Genomic DNA, 27,754 nt, shown 5'->3' on the forward strand with positions numbered 1-27,754 from the left:
ATCTTCAACTGTTCTCTCTCCTGTGGCTTTTTCTCTACTGCCTTCAAACATGTACATATCTCCTCTATCCAAATAAATCTACCCTGACTCCACAGCCCCCTCCAGTTATCGCCTCATCTCCTTCCTACCTTGTCTTGTCTTAGGCCGGTGGGCCATTTCTGACCCAGAGCGACACCCTGGGCTTGGGCCATGCTGCTTCAGTACTCCTCAGCACTCAATAGATACTGTCAATTGACTGATCTTTGTGCAGAGTCATAGAAAACAATTCACAAGCGGCAATCAGACGCGGCCCATCCGGAGCCAGATGCGGCATAGGGACCGAAGACGGGGAACGCGAGGCGAGACGGAATGGTAAAGACTCTAAAACAATTTCCAAGACATGCATGCACACGGGCAGCAGGATTCGAAGTCCCTCTGTGGGCAGGGGACTCATCTACTGACTCTGTTGTACGGTATTTTCCTAAGTGCTCAGTGAAGCGTTCTGCATTCAGTGAAGGCTTAGTAGATACCGCTGATTGACCGATTTTGTGACTGGAGGAGCGATGACGGTAGGATGGGAGGAAAGCCTCACGACACGTGGGGCCCAGCCAGGCAGCACCACTGTCCAGTGGGTGGGCCTTCCTTTCACATTTTCAGTTGAGTTTTTTGGTTTGTCTAATGACGTTTCTTCCTCCTACCTGGCCGCGTGAGTCTCACACCGTTTTACAGATGAGATAACTGAGGCTCAGAGAAGTCGTAACCTGCCCAAGGTCACACAGCAGACAGGTGGCGGAGCCGGGATTAGAAGCTGGGTACTCTGACTCCCAGATCTGTGCTCTTCCTCCTCATCCACACTGCTCATCTCTAAAATGGGAGTAATAGCAATTAATGGTTAGTATTGAGTACTTACTGCGTTTGGGACAGTACAGTACAATAGAGTGTGTAGATCCATTCCCTGCCCATAGGGAGCTTACTGTCTAGGGTGGAGCCAGGCGATATAAATAAATTATGGATCTCTAGGGGATGCAGTGGGGTGAGAAGGCGAGAGAAATGAGGACTCAGTGTGGGCGGACCTCTTGGAGGAGAGATGCGATTCAATAAAACCCTGAAGGTGGGGAGAGTGGTGGTCGGGCAGATGTGGAGGAGGAGGGATCCGTGCCTTTGCATGTCCTCCAGGGATGTTGTAAGGACACAAGCGAAGCGAGTCTCCAACTCCCCTGGACTCTCCCAAGCTCCGAGTTGAGTGTCCCGCACGGACTAAGCATCCAATCAATGCTGTTGATGAAATTATGTTGAATATGGCATTGGTGGAATCACTCTAGAAATCAAATGTGGCATCCAGAAGTCCGAGGAACAGTGTGTTGCGGGGGCTGAAGCCTGGGCCTGGGAGGCAGAGGCCTGGGTTCCAATCCCAGCTCTGCCTCCTGTCCGCTCTTCGGCCTTGGACCCGTCACCTTTCCGGGCCTCAGTTCCTTCATCTGGAAAATGGGGATTAAGAGGGTGAGCCCCATGGGAGAGGTGGACAGCATCCAACCTGATCAGCCTGTGGGCACGTAGCAAGTGCTTACCAAATGCCATGGAAAAAGAATTGCCCTCGTTCTTTGTTTCATTCAATCAGTAGTATTTAGTGAGCACTTACCATATGCAGAGCATCATGCTAACTGCTTGGGAAGTCCAGTACAGCGGGGTTGGTGGATGCAGAACCTGCTCACAAGGAGCCCTCGGTTTACGGGGGGAGGAAGCCAGGCATTAAAATAGATTAGGGATGGGGGAAAAGAGAATAAGAATACTTGCACGGGTATTGGGAGGCTGAAGTGAGCATCAAGGCGTAAAAGTCTGTCGGCATCACGGAGGAGAGGGCGACAGGAGAAGTAAAGGGCTCAATCAGGGAAGGCCTCCCGGAGGAGGTGCGATTTAAAAAAAAATTGTGTATTTTTTAGGAAGTGGGGAGAGCGGGGAAATGCCAGATATGGAAGGGGAGGGAGTCGCAGGCCCGAAGGTAGATGTGGGTTCAGTAGTGAGATAGACAAGGTCGAGGTACAGAGTGTGGATTGGCGTTGGAGGGGGGTGTTTTTGTTTTTTGTTTTTTTAAGGTAACCATTGAGGGCTTACTCTACTTAACGGGATACTAAATGCTTGGGAGAGTACAGTTTAAGAGTGGGTAGACATGTTCCCTGCTTATGAGGAGAGGCAGCGTGATCTAGTGAATAGACTACAGGCTTGGGACTCAGAGGACTGGGTTTTAGTACCGGCTCCACCACTTACCTGAAGTGTACCCGTGTTCACAGGTACTGAGTTCCTGCTGTGTGACCTTGGACAAGTCACTTAACTTCCCTGTGCCTCCCTTACCTCCTCTGAGAAATGTGGATTAAAGCCGTGAGCACCATGTGGGACAGGGACTGTGTCCACCCTAATTATCTTTTACCTACACCACTGTTCAGCACAGTGCTCGGTTTGTAATAAGGACTTCACCGAAAAGAGCGAATGGTCTAAAGGGAATGCCGTATATAAATGCATTACACATACGTACGTAAGTGCTGTGGGGTGAAAAAAGGGTGAAATTTCCAAAGCAGGGGCTCTGCAGAAGGCGGTGGGAGAAGAGGAAATGAGGGTTTAGTGGAAGAAGACCCCTTGGAAGAGAGAGGCTTTTAATAAGACTTGGAGAGTGGGGAGAGCGACGATCTGTCGGATATGAAGGTGGAGGGCATGCCGGGCCAGAGGCAGGATGTGACTACGGCTCGGCAACGAGACAGACAGGATCAAGGTGCAGAATTAGAGGAGTGAAGTGAATGGGTTTGGGGTCAGATCACATGGCAGGGAAGAGACTTCCAGATCGGAGGGAGACTGTGGGCAAGTGGTTGGTGGCGAGATGGATGGATGGATGGATGGATGGATGGATGGATGGATGGATGGATGGATGGATGGATGGATGGATGGATGGATGAACCAACGAATGATGGGATTGAGTAAGTTGGCGTTAAAAGAGCGATGGGTATAGACAGAGCTGTAGGATGGCGGAAGCTGATCGAATGCGTTAAAACCCACGGAAAGGAGTTTCTGTCTAATATGAAGCTGGACGAGCGAGCACTGGAGGATCTTGAGCAGAGAGACATGGACTAAAACTGTTTTTTCTTTTTTATGAAAGATATCTGGTCAGTACAGCGAAGGGCCTCGAGGAAGCCAATTTTTTTGAAATATTTAAGCGCTTACTGTGCATATCAGCCTCCTTGCTGACCTCCCTATCTCTCCCCACTCCAGTCCGTACTTCACCGCTACCCAGTGTAGCGGTCTGCGGAAACGTTCAGTCCACGTTTCCCCAATCCTCCAGGAAGCCTCCCATAGTTGCCAATCCACCTCCGCATCGAACGGAAAGTCCATACCGTTGGTTTTAAAACACTCCGTCACCTTTCCCCCTTCCTACCTCGCCTCACTGCTCTCCTACTACAGCCTTGCTCCTTTGTTGTGAGCCTGCTCACCGTCCCTCGATCTCACTGTCTTGCCGCTGACCTCTCGCACGCGCCCTCCTCTTGGCCTGGAACACCCTCGGGCTTCGTCGACAGATGATTACTCTCCCCAACCTCAGAGCCTTATCGAAGGCCCACCTCCTCCAGGAAACCTTCCTGACTAAGCCCGCTTTTCCTTTTCCTCCACTCCCTTCTGTGTCCTCCTTGCACTTGGATTTGCTCCCTGTAGCTATCCCTCCATCCCTGCAGCACTCGGGTACATATCCGTAATTTTCTCATCTTGATGTCGGTCTCCCCGATGGGACTCTAATCTTGTTGTGGGAGGAAACCTGTCTACCAACTCTGTCGTATTGTCCTCCACTGGGGAGAATGTTCTGCGCACGGTTAGCACTTGGTAAATATGATCGATAAATACAATGGATTAGATATTTGCCCCACCTTCAGCCCTATAGAACTGAGGAACGTAAGGTAAGCACTTACTCTGAGGCAGGCGTAGGAGATAATTAGGTTGGACACAGTCTTTGTCCTATATGGTATATTGTAAATTATTTCTATTAATACCCTGCTTCCCCTTTAAACTGTAAGCTCCTTATGGGCGAGGAGCAGGTCTACCAACTTGGTAGTCTCCACAGTAATAATAACAATAATTCCAGTATTTTTAAAGTGCTTACCCTTTCTAGGCTCTGTACTAAGCACTGGGGTGGATACAAGAAAATTGAGTTAGAAACGTTCCCTGCCCCACATGGGACTCATAGTCTGGATCCCCATTTTACAGATGAGGTAACTGAGGCCCAGAGAAGTGAAGGGACATGCCCAGGGTCACACACCAGACAAGCGGCAGAGCTGGAATTAGAACCCAGGACCATCTGACTCCCAGGCCCGAGCTCTGTCCACTAGGCCACACTTCCTCTTGATGCTGCTTCTTCACAGTAAGCACTCAGTAAATTACACTGATTCTCAGGCTCTGGCTGAGGAGTGGCACGGTCTAATGGATCGAGCATGGGCCCGGGAGTCCGAAGGTCACGGATTTTAATCCCAGCTCTACCACTCCCTCACTCGCCTTGGGCAAGTCACTTCAATTCTCTGGCCCTCAGTTACCTCATCTGTCAAAGGAGGCTGGAGACTCTGATGAACAGGGACTGTCCAACCCGATCTGCTTGTCTCCACCCGAGGGTTTAGTACAGTGACTGGCACACAGTAAGCGCTTACTGTTTCCTCCGCCTTCCGCTCCCTAATGATGGTAAATGTTAAGCACTTACTATGAGGCAGGCATAGGAGGTAATTAGGTTGGACACAGTCTTTGTCCCATACGGAATCTGCAGTCTAATAGAGAGGCAGAACAGGTACCTTCCCCATTTGTGCAGTGAGGAACCTTAGTCTGAGATAAATGACTTGGCTAAGGTCACACGGCAGGCCAGTGGCAGAGCCGGGAGTAAAACCCAGGCCACGCTGCACCCCGTTTTCCAGCCCCCTCTGAAATGGCATCTCCTCGGTGAAGCCTTCCCCGATTAACTTCTGCCCCTTAGGCAGTGTCGGTTGGTGAGTTATATTTATTTGTGGCCTAGTGGATAGAGTGTGGGCCTGGGCGTCAACAAGTCTACTTCCGACTCTACCACTTGTCTGGTGTGTGAGCTTGGGCGAGTCACTTCTCTGGGCCTCAGTTCCCTCATCTGTAAAAGGGGGATCAAGAGTGTGAACCCTGTGTGGGACAGGACTGGGTCCAACCCAGTTACCCTGTAACCACCCCAGTGCGGAGAATAGAGACACGTTCCCTGCCCACAACAGGCTTACGGTCTACGGGGGGAGACCAACATTATTAGAAATAAATGGCAGATATGCACGGTACAGATATGTACACTGAATAATAGCGATCGAAATAGCATTTGTTAAGCACTTTACCATGAGCTGAGCGCTTTATTAACTCTCAGGATGGGTATAATGCACTTGGATGAGACCCAGGTCCCGTACCTCTCAAACCCCACAGTCCGAGGGAGAGGGAGAACAAGCACCAAATCTCTCTTTTACAGGTGAGAACACTGAGGCACATAGAAATGGTGACATGCCTTAGGATTAGAACCCAGGTCTCCCAAGCAGCCACATTTCTCATCGCTTTTCTTCGGAAGACACCTCCTGCCTGCTCTCTCCCTTCGTCCCCGCTATTTTTGCCACCGACCCAATCCTCTCTCACCCTCTTTAGAAAAACCTGCCGCCTCTCTCCTTCCTTTCCTTTCTGTGGTGGTTGCACTTTAACCCTCCGATTATGCTCTTCCTTTAAACATGCTCCAGTGTTTCTCTGCAGTTATTGACTCTCTCAATCAATCGTAGCATCGCTTAGTGGATAGAGCACAGGCCTGGGAGTCGGGAGGTCATGGGCTCTGATTACGGCATGTCTACGGTGTGTTCTTGGGCAAGTCACTTAACTTTTCTGGGCCTCGGTTACCTATAAAACAGGGTTAAGCATGTGAGCCTCCCCAACCCCTTGTAGATCTCATTCGCTCCCACAGCTTCGACTACCACCTCTGTGCGGACGATCCCCAAATCTCCATCTCCAGCCCTGATCTCTCTCCCTCTCTGCAGTCTTGCATCTCCTCTTGCCCTCGTAATGTCTCTGCTTGGATGTCCTCCCATCACCTCAAGCTCAACGTCTTCAAAACAGAACTCCTTATCTTCCCACCCAAACCCTGTCCTCCACCCCAACTTTCCTGTCACTATCGACAGCCCCGCCATCCTTCCTCTCTCACAAACCCTCAGCTTCGGCGCGCTCTTTGACACCTGTCGTTCGTGCAACCCACATATTCGATCCATCGCTAAATCCCGTCTGCCCTACCTTCGCCACATCACCCTTTCCTCTCCATCCACACTGCTATCGTGTTAATGCAATCGCTTACCCAATCTCGCCTGGATTACCACATCAGCCTCCTTGCTTATCTCCCTGCCTCCTGTCTCTCCTCACTCCAGTCCATACCTCACTCCCTTGCCCAGATCATTTTTTTACAAAAATATGTGGAACATGGCTTCCCACTCCTCAGAAAACTCCAGTGGCTACCTGCTCATCAAACAAAACCTCCTCACCATTGGTTTCAAAGCACTCAATCACCTTGTCCCCTCTTACCTCACCTCGCTACCCTCCTTCTACAACTCAGCCCACACACTTCGCTCCTCTAGTGCTAACCTTCTCACTTTGCGTCAGTCTTGTCTGTCTCCCGACCCCTTGCCAACGTCCTGCCTCTGGCCTGGAACGCCCTCCCTCCTCAAATCTGCCAGCCAGTGACTCTCCCCCTCTTCAAAGCCTTATTGAAAGCACATCTAGAGGCCTTCCCTGACTAAGCCCCCCTTTCCTCTCCTCCCACTCCCTTCTGCATCGCCCCAACTTGCTCCCATTGCTCTTCCTTCCAGTCACACAGCATTTATGTACATATCTTTAATTTACTTGTTTATATTAACGTCTGTCTCCCTGCTCCCAGACTGTAGGCTCGGAGTAGGCAAGTAAGATGTCTGTTGTTGAATCGTACTCTCCCAAACCCTTAATTCAGTGCTGTGCACACTCAGTAAGCGCTCAGTAAATATGATTGAACGAAACACAATGGAATAATAATGGTGATGGCGTCTGTTGAGCGCTTACTATGGGCCGAGCACTACTAGGGTAGATACAGAGTAATCAGGTTGTCCCCCATGGGGTTCACGGTCTTCATCCCCGTTTTACAGATGAGGTCACTGAGGCCCAGAAAAATCAAGCAACTTACCCAAAGGCCCACAGCTGATGAGTGGCGGAGCCGGGATTAGAACCCATGACCTCCGACTCCCACGCCCGGGCTACTTCCGCTCAGCCACGCTGCCTCTCTGAATGAAGGAGAGGGACTGGGTCCAACCTGATGAGCTTCCATTCACCGTAGTGCTTAGAACAGAGCTTGGCACATAGTAAATGCTTAACAAGTACCCTAATAATAATAATAATAATGAAGCTGTTTGTTAAGCACTGGATTTGTTGGGCACTTACTGTGTACTAAATGCTTGGGAGAGTACAGTACAACGCAGTCGGTAGATAGGTTCTCTGCCCACAGAGAGTTTACAGTCCGGAGGGGGAGACAGACATTAATATAAATAAATACATTCTGGATAGGTACGTAAGTGCTATGGGGCTCAGGGCGAGGGGAATAAAGGGTACAAATCCAAGTGGAAGGCCAATGCAGAAGGGAGTGGGAGAAGAGGAAATGAGGGCCTAGTCGGGGAAGGCCTCTTGGAGATGTGCTTTTAATAAGGCGGTAGAAGATCAGGAGAGTTCACATCTCTCAGGTAAGAGTAGGGAGGAGTTGAACTGGTTGTGGGGAAACTACTGCCTTCACTCGCCCCCGAGCAAAAATAATCTTGGCCCACTGCAATCGGGTTTTTGGTCCGTAAACTCCACCTGAGTCGACAATCAATCCACCTCCATCTTTTAGGAGGAACTGAATGGTCATGTTTGTATCAGATAACTATCTCTTTTCTGCTTAGACACGATGGTGGTTATTGTTTAAGATGCAGCCTCTAACTTCCACCTTCCTTACTAATAAATTATAACTGGGTCTAAGTGCTTACTATGTAATAAAGATTGTACTAGGGTAGATACACGGTATCCCAATCCCACACTGGGCTCACAGTCTAGGAGTGAGAGTAGGTATTGAATCCCCATTTTGCAGATGTGGTAATTGAGGCACAGAGAAGTGATGTGACTTGCCCACGGTCACACAGCAGGTATGTGGCCGAGCCAGGATTAGAACCCAGATCCTCTGACTCCTAGGTCTGTCCTCTTCGCCTGGCAAAGCTTGATCCAACTGAGTGCAAAAAATTGCCTCTTCCCAACACTACATTGAGTTGATCAGTCAATTATATTTCTTGAGCGCTTAGCGTGTGCAGAATACTTTACTAAGCACTTGGGAGAGCACAACGTAACAATATAAGAGATACATTCCCTGCCCAAAACAAGCTTTACGGACTAGAGGAGGAGACAGACGTGTAAATAAATAAAATTACGAATACATAAGTTGGTGCTGTGGGGCCACGAGCGAGGATAAAGAAAGCGAGCGAGTCAGGGTGACAGAAGGAAAGGGCAGAGGAGGAAACTAGGGGTTAGTCAGGGAAGGCTTCTTGGAGGAGATGTACCTTTAATAAGGTTTTGAAAGCGAGGGTAATTGTCGGATAAGAAGAAGGGCGTTCCAGGCCGGAGGCGGGGCGTGGGCGAGATGTCGGTGGCAAGAGAGACGAGATAGAGGTACAGTGAATCCATTGGCGTTAGAGGAACAAAGCGTGGCGACTGGGTTTCAGTAGAAAAGTAGCAAGGTGAAGTGGGAGGGGGTGAAGAGATTAAGTGCTCTAAAGCCAACGGTAAGGAGTTTTGTTTGATGTGGAAGCGGATGGGCAACCACTGGAGGTTCTTGAGGAGGGGGGAAATACGGCTCGAACATTTCCTTAGAAAAACATTCTAGGCCGCAGAGTGAAGTATGGACTGGTGTGGGGAGGGAGGTCAGCAGCAAGGAGGCCGATACGGTACTCAAAGTAGGATAGGATAAGTGCCTGGATTAGTGGGAGGACATCTGGGACTTTTCGAGAGGATGGTTTCCGTGACGTGGAGGAGACGGAAGCCAGGCCGTAGGGGAACGAGGAGAAAAACGGAGGAGAGGAGCTTGGGGCAGTGGGTTTAAACAACTTGCTCAGGGTGTTTGGAGAGGAACGGTAGGAGGGAGATGGGGCGATAGCCGGAGGGAGCCGTGGGGTCAGCGGGCGGATGTTTTTTAGGAAGGGGGTGTTATAGATGTGTTGGAAAACAGTGGGGAAGATGGAGAGCCAACAGTTGAAGATGGCGGGTAAAGAGGGAAGAAGGTGGGAGGCGAGTGAGAAGATGGGAGGTGAGTGTTTTGATAAGGTGTGAAGCGATGGGGTAGGATGAGCGGGTGGATGGGGTGGATTTTTAGAGAAGGCAGGAGATCTCTTGAGGTACTGCTGGGAAAGTTGGGAGAGTTGAAGAAGGGGCAGGAGGAGGGAGATCATTCTGGTAGTTTAGATTTTTGTCAATAAAGCAGGTGGCCGGGTCATCAGGGGCAAGCGATGCAAGAGAAGGGGAGACAGGAGATTTGAGGAGGGAGTTAACCGGTGAGGGCAACGGGCACGGGTGTCAGTAAGGATAGAGAAATAATTTTTGCTGGACAGGGTTAAGAGTTTTTGGGATAAACCTGTAGATGAAGTTGACCTGATCTTTAGAATTCCCGCCAGCAATCCCCAAGAATGAGGAAGCAGGCCATGGGTTAGTGGGAAGAGATCGATGCGGGGATAGGAGAACGAGCGAGATGAGTTTTAGGAAAGAAGGTGGCACTGAAAGCGCCCATTTGGTCATCGGGGAAAGGCTGTACGGAATGAAGGCTACAGGGGGCAGGATGACATGAGCAAAGTGGATGGGGTCAAAGGATCGGAGGTCTCTGAGTGGTCTGGAGCACTGATATTTACTTTGTATTTTTTGTATGTTCAGCATTCCCTCCACTCTCCCTCAGCGTCTCAGCAGGTGAAAGAATGAACCCAAATCTGGGCCGAGATAGTCCTTGTCTGTCCGTATGGTTGTTCGAGTCACCAAGCTGTCCACTTGTTCGGTCTGACCTGACGGGGACAGAGGGAGCCGTTTGAGCTAGTAAAGAGAGTTGCAGATTTAAAGAAGAAATATTGGTAAAACAAGTGACCGTTTGACCCTGACATGGGTAAATACAATAATTACACCGCACACTTTAAACTGCGCGTTGTCTCTTTTTCTGAAAAAAATGGGGTCCGGGCAGCAGCACGAGAATTTTCTGTCGATCCCAAGCAAGTGAGATATTGGTGGAAACAAAAGGAGCAGCTGATGAGCGCCAAAACCACCTGCCGGGCTTTCCGTGGTCCAAAAAGTGGAAAATACCCTGAGATTGACAACAAGATTTTGGAATACGTGACTGAATTAAGGAAGAGCGGATGCACCGTGTCACACGAAATGCTGAAAATGAAGGCCCGGGAAATTGCCAGAGAACAGAACATCGCCGAAACGGAGTTTAAAGCCAGTAGAGGCTGGATAAGTCGCTTTATGCAGCGAAACAACCTTAGCCTTCGCAGACGAACGTCGCTGTGTCGGAGATTACCAGGAGATTATTCTTGCCGAGTGTTGGAATTTCAGAAATTCCTTATAAGACAACGCCAAGAACATGAATATTTTCTATCGCAGATCGGGCACCCGGACCAGGCTCCAATCTACCTGATGACGACAAATCAGAAGATCAAAAAGGTACATCACTTAGATCTGTGTTTTATGAGACTTCTGTGTATGGGAATGCCTTGCCTGAGGGATACGTGATGCCAGCAATCTGACACGGCCTAAGGGCCATTTTTCTGAATTTTGAAGCCAAAATTCAGAAAGTTAGGAGAAGCAGTTTTGCCTATCGGATAGAGCCCCGGGCCTGGAAGTCAGAAGGAATCTGGTTCCGATCTTGTCTCCGCCGCTTATCTGCTGTGTGACCTTGGGCAAGACACTTCACTTCTCTGTGTCTTTTCCAGAGATGAGATGGGGGATGAGAAGTGTGAGCCCTACAGGGGATGTGGACCGGGTCCCACCCCTTTAACTTGTGTCTACCCCAGTTCTTAGTATGCTGTCTGGCGCATAGTAAACACTCAGCAAATCCCTCTAGATTAAAATATGTATAGTTTCAGGTTTTGAGAAAAAAAGTGCTTTTCTGTACGTGTGCGGAGACAGAACAGCTGGTGACATTTTTTTTAATTCCAGAGCTTACAGGCTTCAGTCTTATATGATCCAGGTCATTAAAACCATGATAAGTGGGGCCATGGGACAGGTTTACAGTATTTATGGAGCTCCAACTCCGCACAAAGCATTAAACTAAGCCGCAGAGAGAGTAGAGTAGCAGAAGTGATCCCCGACCACAAGGAGTGTACAGTCTAGCTGGGGAGGCGGATGGAAAATCCCTTATCAGTCGGAGGAAATGCTCAGACAGCGTGTTAAACCATCAGCATCTCCTCCAAGAGGCCTCTCTTGACTAAGCCTTCGTTTCCTTTTCTCCCACTCCTTTCTGCATCCCCCCCGGCCCTGAGATTTGCACGTTTTAGTCATCCCCGCCCTCAGCCCCCCAACATTTCCGTCCAGAAGAGAAGGAACGTGGCTTAGTGAATAGAGCCTTGGCATCAGAGGGACGTGGGTTCTTCCCCCGGCTTTGCCACCCGTCTGTTGTGTGACTGTGGGCAAGTCGCTTAACCTCTCCGGAATTTAACACCGCCAGCCCCGCGTGGGACGTGGACCTGCGTCCGACCTGATTAGCTCGTGTCCTTCCCAGCTCGTACCACGGTGCTGAGCGGTTACCGGGAACAAATCCGAAATGGATTTATATCAATGTCTTTTGTCCCCTCTCGACTCTAAGTTCCTCATGGGCAGGAAGTATGTAGCAACTCCGTTATAACGTACTGCCCTAGTGAGAGCTCTTAGTCCCCTTCAGATCCATTTAATTCCTGATGGGTTGCGTTATTATTCTTCTATTAAGCGCTTACTCCGTGTCAAGCCCTGAGGTAGATACAAGTTAATCAGGCGTGGCGTAATGGAAGGAGCATGGGAGCTGGGTTCTGATTCCACCTCCGCTGCTTGTGAGTTGCATGACCTTGGCCGAGGACCCTAACTTGTCCGTGATTCAGTTACCTCACCTGTAAAATGGGGGTTGAAACTGGGAGCCCTCTGTGAGACAGGAACTGTGTCTAGGCGGAGTATCCTGTATCTCCTTCAGCACTTAGCCAGGTGACTGGTACGTGAGAAGAAGCGGCAGGGCGTGGTGGATAGAGCGCGGGCCTGGGAGTCCCGAGTTCTAATCCTGGGTCTGCCGCTTGTCCGCTGTGTGACCTGGGGCGAGTCACTTCATTTCTCTGCACCTCAGTTACCTCATCTGTCAAATGGGGATTGAGAGTGTGAGCGCCACGAGGGACGGGGCCCGCGCCCAACCCGCTTAAATGCCAGTGTACTAGAGCCGGCCACTGTACTAAGCACTGGGGTGGGTACGAGGAAATCAGGCTGGACGCAGTCCATGTCACACCTGGGGCTTACGGCCTCAATCCCCATTTTTTCACATGAGGTAACCGAGGCACCGAGAAGTGAAGAGACTTGCCCAGGGTCACACAGCAACCAGTTGGCAGAGCCGGGGTTGGAACTCAGATCCTCTGACTCCCAGGCCCGTGTTCTTTCCGCTAAGCCTTGCTGTTTCTCCATACCTCAGCTGCTTAAAGAAGCCGTGTGGCCTTCCCATACCTGAAAGAGCTCAGGTGTGGGACTCAGTGGGCTTGAGTTCTAATGCTGCCTGCTTGCCACTTACCTGCTGTGTGACCTTAGACTAGCCACTTGACTTCTCTGAGCCTCAGGTGTTTCATCTGCAAGAATGGGAATAGATACCTCTTCTCTCTCTAACTTAGCCCAGGAGATCAGGGGACAGGGACTGCTGTGCCCAACCTATTTTGGTTCTATTCCAGCACTTAGAACAGTGCTCGGCACATAGTAAGGTGTTTAGCAAATGCCACTGGATGGAGAGACCAGTTTGGCCTTGGTTCGGACAGAGAGGAAAGGACAGATCCCGGAAATGTTGCAGAGGAACAACAGGTGTCCAGCCAAGTTGAGTAAGGTGGGGGCGGCCAAAAGGCCTAGAGCCGGGCAGCACCAGCAGCCACCGTGGATCAGAACTGTGGTATTTGTTCAGCCCTTACTACGTGCCAAACACTGTACTAAGCACTGGGGTAGGTACAAGTCAGGCTGGAGGCAGCTACTGTCCCACATGGGGCTCACAGCCCAAGGGGGAGGGACAACAGGGTTTGAATTCCCATTTAACAGACCAAGCCTACTGCGGCTCAGAGACGTTGAGTGACCTGTCCGAGGTCACACAGCACAGGGGCAGAGTTGAGATTAGAACGGAGGTTCTCTGAGTTCCGGGCCCGGGCACTTTCCGTCGGGCCACGTTGCTTCTCAAAGATCCTGCTGTATCCGTTGGCCAAAGGATCAATGGAAGTGTCCTTTTTTTCCTTTATGCTATTTATTATGCACTCACTGTGTGGGTCAAGATGGGGTAGATACGAGAGCTGACCCAATCCCCGTCCCACGTGGGGCTGCCAGTACAAGGAGTAAGGAGAACAAGTATCGAATTCCAATTTTTATAGGTGAAGAGACCAAGGCACACAGAAGTCAAGTGACTTGCCCAAGGTCACGCAGCAGGAAAGTGGCAGCTGGGATTCGAACCCAGGTCCTCTGGCTCCCAGGCCTCTGCTCTATATACTAGGCCACCTGCTTTCATTTCTTGGGTCTGGAATACTGATAGAGATATGGAGAAGGGATAAAAGGGGTGTGTGGTTGGGTAGATTAATGTGTCCTTGTCCTTGGTTTTATGACATCCAGGTCCTGGGGAGAGGGGAAGGATGGGGACTGCAAGGAAGGAGTGGGATGGGGGCTTGGGCAGGTGGAGAGGAGACTTTATTTTGGTCGAGGGGGGAGAGAAGAGGGAAAACAAAGTCCCGAAGAGCAGTGAAAACCCTGTTTGCTGGCTCTCCTTGGGTGTGTAGCGGCTGCCAGGGAGGAAAACTCAACACCCTCCACCACAGTGGGGCGAGCTGCAGATCAATAAAGAGAATCTTTTATATGCCAAAGAATTAAATTTGAGAATCGGGCTGGGTGGCAGCTCAGAAGCCTTAGCTTTGACGCCTGAGAATTTCTCCCTCCGTCCCAGCACCGTCTTTGCCTGTGTGTCGAATTTCCCCAGATGGAGGCCCGGGTGCTCGAACAGCAAGTGGTCTTGGAGGACACGGTGTTTCCAGGAGGGGCACTAGAGTCGTTCCCATCTCCTCGGGTCAACTTCCCACGAAAAGGTAAAGAGTTCAACTCCCTCCAGCCCGTGGTTCCACTCCGCCTCTGTGACCAGCGTGAGACTCACCGCCACGGCTGGAAGGTGACCTCTGCTTCCTCCCTCACCCGGAGCCAGCCCCCCACCTCCATCCCTGCATTCTCAGCCTGGCTCCTCCACTTACTTACCTTGTGACTCTGGGCAACTCATTTCCCTTTTTGGTTCCTCAGTTCCCTCAACTCTTCACTTGCCAATGGCTTCTTCCACACTGGTCTCAAATGCGCTTGTGTCTCTCCAACCTTCCCTCAACCCCAAGGCTCCCTCCGGTTATCGTCCCATTGCCCTCCCACCGGGTCTCTCCCAACTCCATGAGTGAGTTGTTGACACCCACTGTCCCCTTTCCTCCAGTTCTCTCCTCGATCCCCTCCAATCTGGCTTCCACCCCTTTTACTCCACAGAAACATCCCTCTCGAAGGTAACGGATGACTTTCTTCTTGCCAGATCTGATGGCCTGTACTCTATCCTAACTCCTCCCCTGCCATATCTTACTTCCTTCTGCCTTCTGGACGTCTCAACCTGGATGTCCTTCCAACAGCTGAAGCTAAATATCTCCCGAACCTAATTCTTTATCTTCCCACTCAATTCTGTCCTCCCCATCTCTCTCCCAATACTGTAGGCGATACCACTAACCTCCGTATCGTACGAGCCCACAACCTTGGTTGTCTTCGACTCATCTCTCTCATTCCATCCGTATATTCAGTCTGTCACCCAATCCTGTCACTTGAACCTTCAAGGCATCGTTAAAATTCACCCTTTCCTCTCCATCCAAACTACTACCACGTTAATCCAGGTACCTTGATTACGGTGTCGACCTCCTGTCTCTCCTCACTACATCCCATATTTCACTCTGGCGCCTGGATCATTTTTCTACAAAACAGTTCAGTCCATGTTTCCCCACTCTTCGAGAACCTCCCGTGGTTGCCCATCCACCTCCGCATCACAGAAACTCATCACCATCAGCTTCCAAACATTCATTCAGTCAGGCAAATTTATCGAGCATTTACTGTGAGCCAAGCACTGTGCTAAGTGCTTGGGAGAGTACAAGAGAAGCAGCATGGGGTAATGGATAGAACTCAGGCCTGGGAGTCAGAAGGGACGGGTTTTAGTCCAGGAGAGGACAGTGTCATCGAAGCCAAGTGTGCCCAAATGATATTTGCAGGAGAAGGGGTTGTCGGCATGCAGGATAGGGATGGAGTAGAGGCCATTGGGTTTGGCGAGAAGGAGATCATGGGTGGCCTTCGAGAGGGCGGTTTCTGGGGACTGAAGGGGTTGGAAGCCAGATTGGGGAGGGTCAAGGAGAGAGTTGGAGGAGAGGAATTTGAGACGGGGTGTAGACAGCTCACTCAGGGATTACATTCATTCGTTCAGTCATACTTATTGAATGCTCACTGGGTGCAGAGCACTGTACTAAGCGTGGCTCAGTGGAACGAGCACGAGCTTGGGAGTCAGAGGTCATGAGTTCTGATCCCGGCTCTGCCGCCTGTCAGCTGTGTCACTTTGGGCAAGTCACGTAATTTCTCTGGGCCTCAGTTACCTCATCTGTAAAATGGGAATTGGGACCGTCAGCTCCATGTGGGACAACCCGATTACCTTGTATCCTGCCCAGCACTTAGAACAGTGCCTGGCACATAGTAAGCGCTTAACAAATGCCATCATTATCATTGTTATTATTATTACTAGTAAGTGCTTGGAAAGTACAATTCAGCAACAGATAGAGACAATCCCTACCCAGCAACGGGCTCACAGTCTAGAAGAGGGGAGACAGACGACAAAACCAAACAAGTAGATGGCATCAATAGAATATAAATAGAATTATATATACACATTAATAAAATAAATAGAATAATATGTATATATATGCACAAGTGCTATGGGGATGGGGTAGAGCAGAGGGAGGGAGTCGGGACGATGGGGAGCGGACGAGGAGCAGAGGAAAAGGGGGGCTCAGTCTGGGCAGGCCTCATAGGGGAGTTGAGCTTTTAGTAGGGCTTTGAAGGGGGCAAGTAAGCTAGTTTGGTGGATGTGAGGAGGGAGGGCAAACCAGGCCAGAGGTAGGACGTGGGCAGGGGTCACCGGTGGGACAGGTGAGAATGAGGCCCAGTGAGGAGGTTGGCGGCGGCAGAGGAACAGAGTGTGTGGGCTGGGCTGGAGAAGGAGAAAAGGGAGGTGAGGTAGGAGGGGACCAGGTGATGGAAAGCTCTGAAGCCAAGAGTGAGGACTTTTTGCTTCCTATGAAGGTTGCTACGCAACCACTGGAGAATTCTGAGGAGGGGCATGACGTGCCCACAGCGTTTCTGTAGAAAGATAATCCAGGCAGCAGAGTGAAGTATAGACTCAAGCGAGGAGAGACAGGAGCATGGGAGATCAGAGAGGAGGCTGATCATCCAGTCGGGATAGGATGAGAGACTGTACCAACAAGGTAGCCATGTGGATGGAGGGGAATGGGCGGATCTTGGTGATGTTGTGAAGGTGAGACTGGTAGGTTTTGGTGACGGATTGGATGTGTTGGGTGAATGAGTGTCACCCGTCACCCGGGTTCATTCGAAATGGGCACGGAGAGAGAGAGAGGGAAATGGGGGACGGAAAGCCTGAGGTTTGTACAAAATTTATTCCATGAGGCAAATTGAATTATTTGATTATTTAGACACAACCAATTGAACTTCCCTTTCGGAAGGAATATGATTATTCGGTGGTATTAGACCTTCCCTAACGGGAGAAATATACTTGTATGTTACACGCGCATGGCAGAACACTCGGATCCCATCCACGCAGAGTTGACTTGTGGTTTGCCCACACGTGTTGAGGCAGCTAGCTCCCACCATGTGCACGTCCCTCTCGGGAGGAATCCACTTAGGCGTTAAATCCACTTATACGTTATGTACCCGTGGTGAGCCCCTGGCTTCCAGCCCCACGAGCCTTCAACGGGACGGGACGCTCACCCATCCCGTGGCTCCACCCTTGGTGCAGGAAGAGTGGGTTTCTCATGCTCTGGACGGAGGCGACCTGCAGCTGACTGCTGCAAGTCTCTATCCTCCGCCCAGAATGTTAGAGGTTGCAGGGATTTATCACCTGCACTCCTAGGTCATTCCAGCTTCCTGCCTCAGTTTATCCATCTCTGCCCTCCCCCCTCCTCCATACCTAATTCGATTGGCACAGGTGTTAGGGACACCTTCTGAATTCCCAGCTTGGGCTGTCAATCTGGCAGTTTTGGTTGTGGGGACGGTATCCCACCCTCACTTCTGAGTTCCGCTTGCTGGCTCAGGAGGTCACGAGATAGCATTTGACCTTGAGATGGTCGGTACCCCAGAGTCACCTTGGGACAGTGAGAGAGCAGAGTCAAGGATGACATCGAGGTTGCAGGCTTGTGAGATGGGAAGGATGGTAGTGCCATCCACAGTGACGGGAGAGGACAGGGTTTGGGAGGGAAATAAGGAGCTCAGTCTTGGACATGTTGAGTTTTAGGTGGTGTGCGGACATCCAGGTGGAAACTTCCTGAAGGCAAGAGGAGATATGAGCCTCTGGAGGAAGGAAGAGAGAACGGGAGGAGATGTAGATTCAGATACCATCTGCGTCGAGATGATAGTTGAAGCCGCGGGAGCGAATGAGTTCACCAAGGAGTGACTATAGATGGAGAACAGAAGGGGACCAAGACCTGACCCTTGAGGAACCCCTACAGTTAGAGGATGGGAAGGGGAGGAGGAGCCTGCGAAGGAGACCGAGAATGAACGGCCAGAAAGATAAGAGGAAAACAGGGAGCAGACAGAGTCTGTGAAGCTGAGGTTGGATAACGTGTTAAGGAGAAGGGGAAAGTCGACAGTGTCGAAGGCAGCTGAGAGATCGAAGAGGATTAGAATAGACTAGGAGCCATTGGATTTGGCAAGAAGGAAGTCATCGGTGACTTTTGAGAGGGCAGTTTAGGGGGAGTGGAGGGGATGGAAGACAGATTGGAGGGGGTCCAGGAGAGAAATGTATTTGAAGAATTTGAGGCAGCGAGTGTAGACAACTCGTTCTAGGAGTTTGGAAAGGAAGGGAAGGAGGGAGATAGGGCGATAACTGGAGGGGGCTGTGGAGTCAAGGGAGTATTTTTTTAGGATAGGGGAGGCCTGGGCATGTTTTAAGGTAGAGGGGGAAAAGGCCATTGCAGAGTGAGCGTTGAAGATGTAAGTTAAGGAGGGAAGGGGTGAGAGTTTTTGTAAGGTGAGGGAATGGGATCAGAAGCACAAGAGGAGGGGGTGGCTCTTGAGAGAAGGGAGGAGATATCCTCTGAAGAGACTGCTGGGAAGGATGAGAAAGTAATAATAATAACGTTGGTATGTGTTAAGCGCTTACTATGTACAGAGCACTCATCTAAGCGCTGGGGTAGATACAGGGTTATCAGGTTGTCCCACGTGAGACTCACAGTTAATCCCCATTTTACAGATGAGGTAACTGAGGCACAGAGAAGTTAAGTGACTTGCTCACAGTCACACGGTTGACAAGTGGGCAGATCCGGGAGTCGAACCCATGACCTCTGACTCTGAAGCCCAGACTCTTTCCACTGAGCCACGCTGGAGAGGAGGGAGTTAAATGTCTGGAACAGCTGACGGGAGTAATGGCATAAGTGTCAATAAGGGAGGAGAGAGAGTTAAGGCAAAAAAGAATGAATTTAAAGTGAACAGGGTTGGCCTGGGTTTTAGACTTGTGCCAGCAGCTTGAGCATAAGAGTGAAGGAGGCGGACAGAGGCAGCGATCTAGGGCTGCGGGTTAGTGGTGCGAGAGCGACGAAGGGATGAGGAGCAAGGGAGTTGAGTAGAAAGAGTGGAGTTGAGTGCATCAGTTTGGTCACTGAAAGTGAGTAGAGTGGATAGGGAGGCAAGATGGGGTGTGATGCTCTGAGAGAGATGGATGGGGTCGAGAAAGCGGAGGTCTCTGTGGGAGTAGTACAGATTTACGGGGCGGGGGAGTGTTAGAGAAGAGTCAGGTGAGAAGATTATGGTCAGAGAGGGATTTCAGAGTTGGTGAGGGTGCAGATAGTGCCACGGTCAGAGATGAAGAGGAGAGGAAAGGTTTGCAGAGGAACGGTAGGGCGAAGATGGGGCGATAGAGGGAGGGTTTATTTAGGATAGGGGAGACATGGGCACATTGGAAAACAGTGGGAAAGAAGCCATTGGAGAGCAACCAGTTGAAGATGGCTTTTGCCTATTTGTACATTCCAAGTGCTTAGTACAGTGCTCTGCACATAGGAAGCACTCAATAAATACTATTGAATGAATGAAGAAGGGAGTGGGGGAGTGTTTTGATAAGCTGCAAAGGAGTGGTGTCACATGCGCATGTGGAGGGAGTGGATTTGGAGAGAAGGCAGCAGATCTCTAGAGATACTGGTGAGAAAGATGGCAAAGTTGAAGAAGGGACAGGATTGGGGGGGAGGACTGAGGAGGGTTGGGGGAAATTTTAGGGATATCACACCTCATAGTGTCCATTTTCTTAATAAAGTAGGTAGCCAGATCGCTGACGGCCAGGGTTTGGGCAGGCGGGGGCACAGGGGGCCCGAGGATGGATTTGACTATCTGGAACGACGGGCAAGGGCGATGGGCATGGGTGTCTATAAGAAGGAGAAATGATTTTGCTGGGTAGCGGAGACGGGTAAGTTAAAGCATGCAAGGGTAGACTTGAAGTGGATGAAGTTGGCCTGATCTGTATGTTTCTGATCGCAGCTCTCTGCGGCTTGCGTGCAAGAGCGAAGGAGGCGATCCAGGGTTGTGGTTAGTGGAGCAAGATCGAAGGGATAGGGGAGAGACTGAGTTTAGTGCAGAAGAGAGAGTAGACTGGAGAGTGCCGAATCGTACATTCCAAGTGCTCTGCACACAGTAAGTGCTCAATAAATATGATTGAACGACTGAATGAGTGTCAATTTGGTCATCAAGGGACGGTAGTCCTTCCCTTCCGCATAGAGGTGGTACATGGGAGGGAATGAGTTCTCCGAGGGAATGGGTGTACATGGAGAATAGGAGACCCAGAACTGAACCTTGAGGGGACCCCCCACACACAAACAATTGGGGTGGGGCAGAGGAGGAGCCTGCAAAAGAGACTGAGTCACCAGACACATGGGAGAGTACGATAAAACAGCCACATTCCCTCCCCCTCTCTATACTGTAAGCTCGTTGAGGGTAGGGAAAGTGCCCAATTATTGTTGCATTATACTCCCCCAAGTGCTTAAGTACGGTGCTCTCACATGGTAAGCTCTCAAAAAATAAGATTGAATGAATGAATGATAAGAGGAGACCCAGGAGAGGACAGCGTCAGTGAAGCCGAGGTTGAATAATGTTTCCAGGGGAAGGGGGTGATGGACAGCGTCAAAGGCACCTTTCATTCATTCATTCAATATATTTATTGAGTGCTTACTATGTGCAGAGCACTGTACTAAGCGCTTGGGATGAACAGGTCGGCAACAGATAGAGACAGTCCCTGCTGTTTGACGGGCTTACAGTCTAATCGGGGGAGAAGGACAGACGAGAACAATGGCAATAAATAGAGTCAAGGGGAAGAACATCTCGTAAAAACAATGGCAACTAAATAGAATCAAGGCAATGTAAAATTCATTAACAAAATAAATAGGGTAATGGAAATATATACAGTTGAGCGGGAGTACAGTGCTGAGGGGATGGGAAGGGAGAGGAGGAGGAGCAGAGGGAAATGGGGGGAAAAGAGGGTTAAGCTGCGGAGAGGTGAAGGGGGGGTGGTAGAGGGAGTAGAGGGAGAAGAGGAGCTCAGTCTGGGAAGGCCTCTTGGAGGAGGTGAGTTTTAAGTAGGGTTTTGAAGAGGGGAAGAGAATCAGTTTGGCAGAGGTGAGGAGGGAGGGCGTTCCAGGACTGCGGGAGGATGTGGCCCAGGGGTCGACAACGGGATAGGCGAGACCGAGGGACGGTGAGGAGGTGGGCGGCGGAGGAGCGGAGCGTGCAGGGTGGGCGGTAGAAAGAGAGAAGGGAGGAGAGGTAGGAAGGGGCAAGGTGATGGAGAGCCTTGAAGCCTAGAGTGAGGAGTTTTTGTTCGGAGCAGAGATTGATAGGCAACCACTGGAGTTGTTTAAGAAGGGGAGTGACATGCCCAGATTGTTTCTGCAGGAAGATGAGTCGGGCAGCGGAGTGAAGAATAGAATGGAGCGGGGCAAGAGAGGAGGAAGGGAGATCAGAGAGAAGGCTGACACGGTAGTCTAGCCGGGATATAACGAGAGCCCTCATCAGTAAGGTAGCCATTTGGGTGGAGAGGAAAGGGCGGATCTTGGCGATATTGTAAAGGTGAAACCGGCAGGTCTCGGTAATGGATAGGATGTGTGGGGTGAACGAGAGAGACGAGTCAAGGATGACACCAAGATTGCGGGCCTGAGAGACGGGAAGGATGGTCGTGCCATCCACGATGATAAGGAAGTCTGGGAGAGGACCGGGTTTGGGAAGGAAGATGAGGAGCTCAGTCTTGCTCATGTTGAGTTTTAGGTGGCAGGCCGACATCCAGGTGGAGACATCCTGGAGGCAGGAGGAGATGCGAGCCTGAAGGGAGGGGGAGAGGACAGGGGCAGAGATGTAGATCTGCGTGTAATCTGCGTAGAGATGGTAGTCAAAGCCCTGAGAGGGAATGAGTTCACTGAGGGAGTGAGTGTAAATGGAGAACAGAAGAGGGCCAAGAACTGACCCTTGAGGAACTCCAACAGTTAAAGGATGGGAGGGGGAGGAGGCGCCAGCGAAGGAGACTAAGAATGACCGGCCAGAGAGGTAAGAGGAGAATCAAGAGAGGACGGAGTCCGTGAAGCCAAGGTGAGATAAGGTATGGAGGAGGAGGGGATGGTCGACAGTGTCAAAGGCAGCAGAGAGGTCAAGGAGGATTAGAATGGAGTAGGAGCCATTGGATTTGGCAAGAAGGAGGTCATGGGTGACCTTAGAGAGAGCAGTCTCGGTAGAGTGGAGGGGACGGAAGCCAGATTGGAAGCAGCGTGGCTCAGTGGAAAAGAGCCTGGGCTTCGGAGTCAGAGGTCATGGGTTCGACTCCCAGCTCTGCCACTTGTCAGCTGTGTGACTGTGGGCAAGTCACTTCACTTCTCTGTGCCTCAGTTACCTCATCTGTAAAATGGGGATTAACTGTGAGCTTCACGTGGGATGACCTGATTACCCTGTATCTCCCCCAGCGCTTAGAACAGTGCTCAGCACATAGTAAGTGCTTAACAAATACCAACATTATTATTATTATTATTAGATTGGAAGGGGTCTAGGAGAGAATGGGAGTTAAGGAATTCTAAGCATCGATTGTAGATGACTCGTTCTAGGATTTTGGAAAAGAAGGGTAGTAGGGAGATAGGGCGATAACTGGAGGGGGAAGTGGGGTCAAGAGCGGGTTTTTTTAGGATGGGGGAGACGTGGGCATGTTTGAAGGCAGAGGGGAAGGAGCCCTTGGAGATTGAGTGGTTAAAAATAGAAGTTAAGGAAGGTAGGAAGGCAGCGGCGATGGTTTTAATGAGGTGAGAGGGAATGGGGTCCGAGGCGCAGGTGGAGGGGGTGGCACTTGCGAGGAGGGAGGAGATCTCCTCTGAGGATACTGCAGGGAAGGATGGGAAAGTAGGGGAGGGAGTTGGTGGGGGGGAGGGGAGAGGCGGAGGGGTGACTTTGGGGAGCTCAGACCTGATCGTGTTGATTTTCGTGAGGAAATAGGTGGCCAGATCATTGGGGGTGAGAGATGAGGGAGGGGGAGGAACAGGGGGCCTAAGGAGAGAGTTAAAGGTCCGGAACAATCGGCGGTGGTGACGGGCATGGGTGTCGATGAGGGAGGAGAAGAAGTTTTGACTGGCAGAGGAGAGGGCAGAGTTAAGGCAGGAAAGGATAAGTTTAAAGTGTATGAGGTCGGCTTGGTGCTTGGACTTTCGCCAGCAGCGCTCAGCAGCTCGAGCATAGGAGCGTAGGAGGCGGACAGAGGAGGTGATCCAGGGCTGTGGGTTAGTGGAGCGAGAGCGGCAGAGGGAAAGGGGGGCGAGAGAGTCGAGATGAGTAGAGAGGGTGGAGTTGAGAGCGGAGACCTGATCATCGAGAGTGGGAAGTGAGGACAGGGCGGCAAGGTGAGGAGAGATGCTTTTGGAAAGACGGATGGGATCAAGAGAGCGGAGGTCTCTGTGGGGCAGTAGCGAAGATTTGCAGGGGGAGGGAGTGTGAGAGATGAGGCAGGTGAGAAGGTTATGGTCAGAGAGAGAGATTTCAGAGTTGGTGAGGGAGGAGATAGTGCAGCGGTAGGAGATGATGAGATCGAGGGTGTGACCAAGTCGGTGAGTGGGCGCGGTATGGTGGAGGAGGAGGTCGGCAGAGTCGAGGAGGGATAGCAGGCAGGCGGCAGAGGAGTCATCGGGTACATCCATATGGAGGTTGAAGTCTCCTAGGATCAGAGTGGGCCGAGAGAAGGAGAGAAGGAAGGTGAGAAAGGGGTCAAGGTGGTTGAAGAAGTCGGAGGTGGGAGCGGGAGGGCGGTAGATGACAGCGACAAGTATCTGGAGGGGGTGGTAGAGGCGAATGATATGAGCTTCGAAGGAGGGGAAGGAGGAGGGGGGAGGAGGGATAGTGCGGAAGCGGCAACGGGGCGAGAGGAGGAAGCCGACGCCTCCTCCCTTACCGGTGAGTCTGGGGGAGTGGGAGAAGGAGAGGCCTCCGCTGGAGAGAGCGAGGATGTTTTCCATGGAGTAGAGGCAGTTGGAATTGGCAGGAGGGAGATCATGGTTACTCTTGAGGCAATGGTTTCTGTGGAGTGAAGGGAATGGAAGTCAGATTGGAGGGGGTCAAGGAGAGGAACTTGAGACAGTGGGTGTAGCCAACTCGCTCAAGAAGTCTGGAGGTGAATGGTAAGAGGGCGATGGGGTGATACCTGGAGGGAGCTGTGGGGTCAGCAGAGGGTTTTTTAGGGTAGGGAAGACGTGGACATGTTTGAATGCAGTGGTGAAGAGCCCAATGGAGAGTGAACAGTTGAAGATGGCAGTTAAGGAGGGAAGAAGGTAGGGGGTAAGTGATTTGATTAAGATGCCAAGGGATGGGGTTGGACGAGTAGGTCGAGGAGGTGGATTTTTAGAGAAGACCGATCTCCTCTAGAGATACTGCTGGGAAAGATGGAAGAGTTGAAGCAGGGGCAGGATTGGGGAGGGACTGTTCTAGGGGCAGGGGAGATTTTAGGGAGACATAAGGAATCTGAGGCATAATTGAGAACCCAAAGCCCTTATCCTCTTCATCTGGTTTTACCTACAGTTTTCCAGCATTTACTCTCTGTAGAAATTCACCCCACAGAATTTTTCAGCGACATTCCCACCATCTGGCCAATAAACTCACTGGTCTGTAAAATTCACCCTAAACTCATCAGCCAATAGTTACTATTTTCTCTATTCCTGACTGTTCTGGACTGCTTTTCTGCCACAGATACTGTTGGCTGCTCTCCTCCCTTGAAAATCTTTCTGGATTCACCTCTGAGACAGTTTCCTCTCCTGGGTTTGTTTGCAGCCCTCTGGGCAATCTTTCTGCACGTCATTTTCCTGCCCAAATAGTGGGGAGAGTAGCAGGAGTCTGATCTTGGCCCTCAAGTTTTTTCCCTGAACGTACAATCTCTGAGTGCCCATCAGCTTGCTTGACTTGTAGATTTATAGATACCCAAATCTACATCTCCTCCCTTCATCTCTCTCCCTCTCTCAAGGCTCGCATCTCCTCCTGCCTTCAAAACATCTGTATTTGGATGTCCACCCGTCACCTCAGACTCAACACATCCAAAGCAGAGCTCCTTCTCTTCCCACCCAAACCCTCTCCTCTCCTGGGCTTTCCTGCCACTGTAGACAGCACCACCATCCTTCCCATCTCACAAGCCCGTAACCTTGGTGTTGTCCTTAACTCTTCTCTCTTATTCTACCCACATAGTCCGTCACCAAATCCTGTCGGTCTCATCTTCACAGCATTGCTAAAATCTGCCCTTTCCTCTCCGTCCAAACTGCCAACACGTTAATACAGTCACTCGTTCTGTCCTGCCTGGATTACTGCATCCGCCTCCTTGCTGACCTCCCAACCTCCTGCCTCTCCCCACTCCAGTCCATACTTCACTCTGCTGTCTTTCTACAGAAACGTTCAGCACATGTCTCCCGCCTCCTCAAAAAGTCTCCAGTGGTTGCCTAACCACCTCCGTATCAAACAAAAACTCCTCACCATTGGCTTTAAAGCAGTCCAACACTCCAACACCTTGCCCCCTCCTACCTCACCTCGCTTCTCTCCTACAACCCAGCCCGCACACTTCTGTCTTCTGATGCTAACCTTCTTAGCATGTCTCGATCTCGCCACTGACCCCGTGCCCACATCCTTTATCTGGCCTGGAACACCCTCCTCAAATCCTGCAGACAGTTACTCTACCCCATTCAAAGCCTTCCTGAAGGTATGTCTCTTTCTAGAGGCCTTCCCAGGCTAAGCCCCACTTTTCCTCATCTCTTGCTCCCTTCTGCATCGCCCTGACTTGCTCTCTTTTCTCTTCTCCCCTCTCCCCCCGCACAGCACCTATGTATATATCTGTAATTCATTTATATTGATGTCTGCTCATTTGCATGTCTGTCTCCTCCCCACACCCCCCAGACTGTGAGTTCACTGTGGGCAGGGATTGTCACCATTTATTGCTGTAATTGTAGTTTCCCAAGTGCTTAGTAAATACAACTGAATTGGATTGACTTTAATTTTCAACTATCAGCTGACTATTCCTAGATCTGTGATTTGTTCTTTCTCTGGATAATCTTCACATGCTTTTTCTTCTGCTGCCTAGAATTATGTAGTGGCTTTTAAAATATCCTTCCCCTCTCCTTCCTCCCATTCCCTATGGTCTGGAACATCCTCCCCTTTCATATACATTAGGCCACCACACTCCCCATCTTCAGAGCTTTATTAAAATCCCATCTCCTCCAAGATGCCTTCCTACCACTAAGCCCTCATTTCTTCCGCTCCCTCTTCTTTTCTGTGTACTTGGATCTGTACCCTTTTGAGTGGGTGGGGAATCTCTGGTTGGGTTATCTGTGAAATCATAAGGTGGCACTGGGCTGATGTACAGTGGTTTTTCTTCTCCCTCAGTTCTCCCTCCTCCTCAGGGCCCTGCCCTTCTCCCAAAGAGGAGCCCAGGAAATCAAGCAATGGCCACTGCACTTCAAAAAACCAGTGCTCAGGTGAGATGTGGTTCCCTCTGACCTTGAGGTCCCGTTGCTCCTGACCTCAACCGCTTCCCTCCGCGTTCAGTAACTCCAAGCAGTGTGGTCTAGTGGAAAGAGCCTGGGGCTGGGAGTCAGAGAACTTGGGTTCTAATCCCACAGCTCTGCCTCTTGTCTGCTGCATCAAACGTGGGCACGTTACTTCGTTTCTCCGTGCCTCAGTTATCTCACCTGTAAATTGGGGATTCAGTTCTCCCTCCAATTTAGACTGTGGGACAAGGATTGTGTCCAATGTGATAAACTTGTATCTACTTTTACACTTAATTCAGCACACAAAGTGCTTAACAAAATACCGTCCCGACCAAAAAAAAAAAAATTCTGACCCAGGAACCAACCCAATCTCCCTGCCTGGGACAAACCCCATTCCGTTGTGCTCTATGCTCCTATCGCCGCTCGACCTCTGTTTTTCTCCTCTGCTGCACCTTACAACCCTTCCTCCCTTCTCCACACTCTCCCATTCCACAGCGTGACCCTTGGGAGTAGCGCTATTCCCTCCCATGACCTCCGGCTCTGTTGCAGCCAGGCATCCCCTTCACTGCAGGTCTGCATGATGGATGGGTTCTTGGAGCAATGGGAACTGACTGGAAACCTCATGGCATTTCAGGGGTCGGTGACATTCGAAGACGTGACAGTAGCCTTCACCCGCAAAGAGTGGCGGCTTCTGGACCTCGCCCAGCGCAACTTGTATCGGGACACAATGCTGGAAAACTATAGGAACCTCACTTCGCTGGGCAAGTACTCGGGCTCTTTGGGTCGGAATCTGTGTGTGACAGGGTTTGGTTTGTCCTGTTGTCACTGCCCGTCTCTCTCACCTCCCTCATTCAACTCACACAGTCAGTTCTTCACTAAATCCTGCCAGTTTTAACTTCACGGCGTCACTGAAATCCAACCGTTTTTTACCGTCCAGACTGCTGCTATGCTGATCCACACGCTTAGCCCGTCCTCACTCTGACTAATGCATCAGTCTCCCTGTTGACTTCCCTACATCCCATCTCTCCCCATTCCAGTCTGTACTTTTTTGTGTCAAACACTATTCTAAGCACTAGGGTAGGTTCAAATTAAGTAGGTTGGAAACAGTCCCTCTCCCACATGGAACTCACTCTGCTGCCCAGATCATTTTTCTCAAAAACCGTTTAATCCGTGTCTCCACTCCTCAGGAACATCTGGTG

At 50.7% G+C, this 27,754-nt stretch overlaps 1 protein-coding gene across 1 annotated transcript in view; it reads left to right on the forward strand.

Moving 5' to 3' along the window:
• Positions 1-27,754, forward strand: part of LOC100681832 (zinc finger protein 514-like) — a 49,134-nt gene that overhangs the window by 705 nt on the left and 20,675 nt on the right. The window contains 5 exon segments of the mRNA XM_029070703.2: positions 251-351; positions 10,241-10,719; positions 14,192-14,330; positions 26,452-26,543; positions 27,190-27,316. Coding sequence (XP_028926536.1) covers positions 10,306-10,719; positions 14,192-14,330; positions 26,452-26,543; positions 27,190-27,316 — 772 coding nt within the window. The 5' untranslated portion in view covers positions 251-351; positions 10,241-10,305.

Source organism: Ornithorhynchus anatinus, chromosome 8, assembly GCF_004115215.2.
Source record: "Ornithorhynchus anatinus isolate Pmale09 chromosome 8, mOrnAna1.pri.v4, whole genome shotgun sequence".
NCBI lineage: Eukaryota > Metazoa > Chordata > Mammalia > Monotremata > Ornithorhynchidae > Ornithorhynchus > Ornithorhynchus anatinus.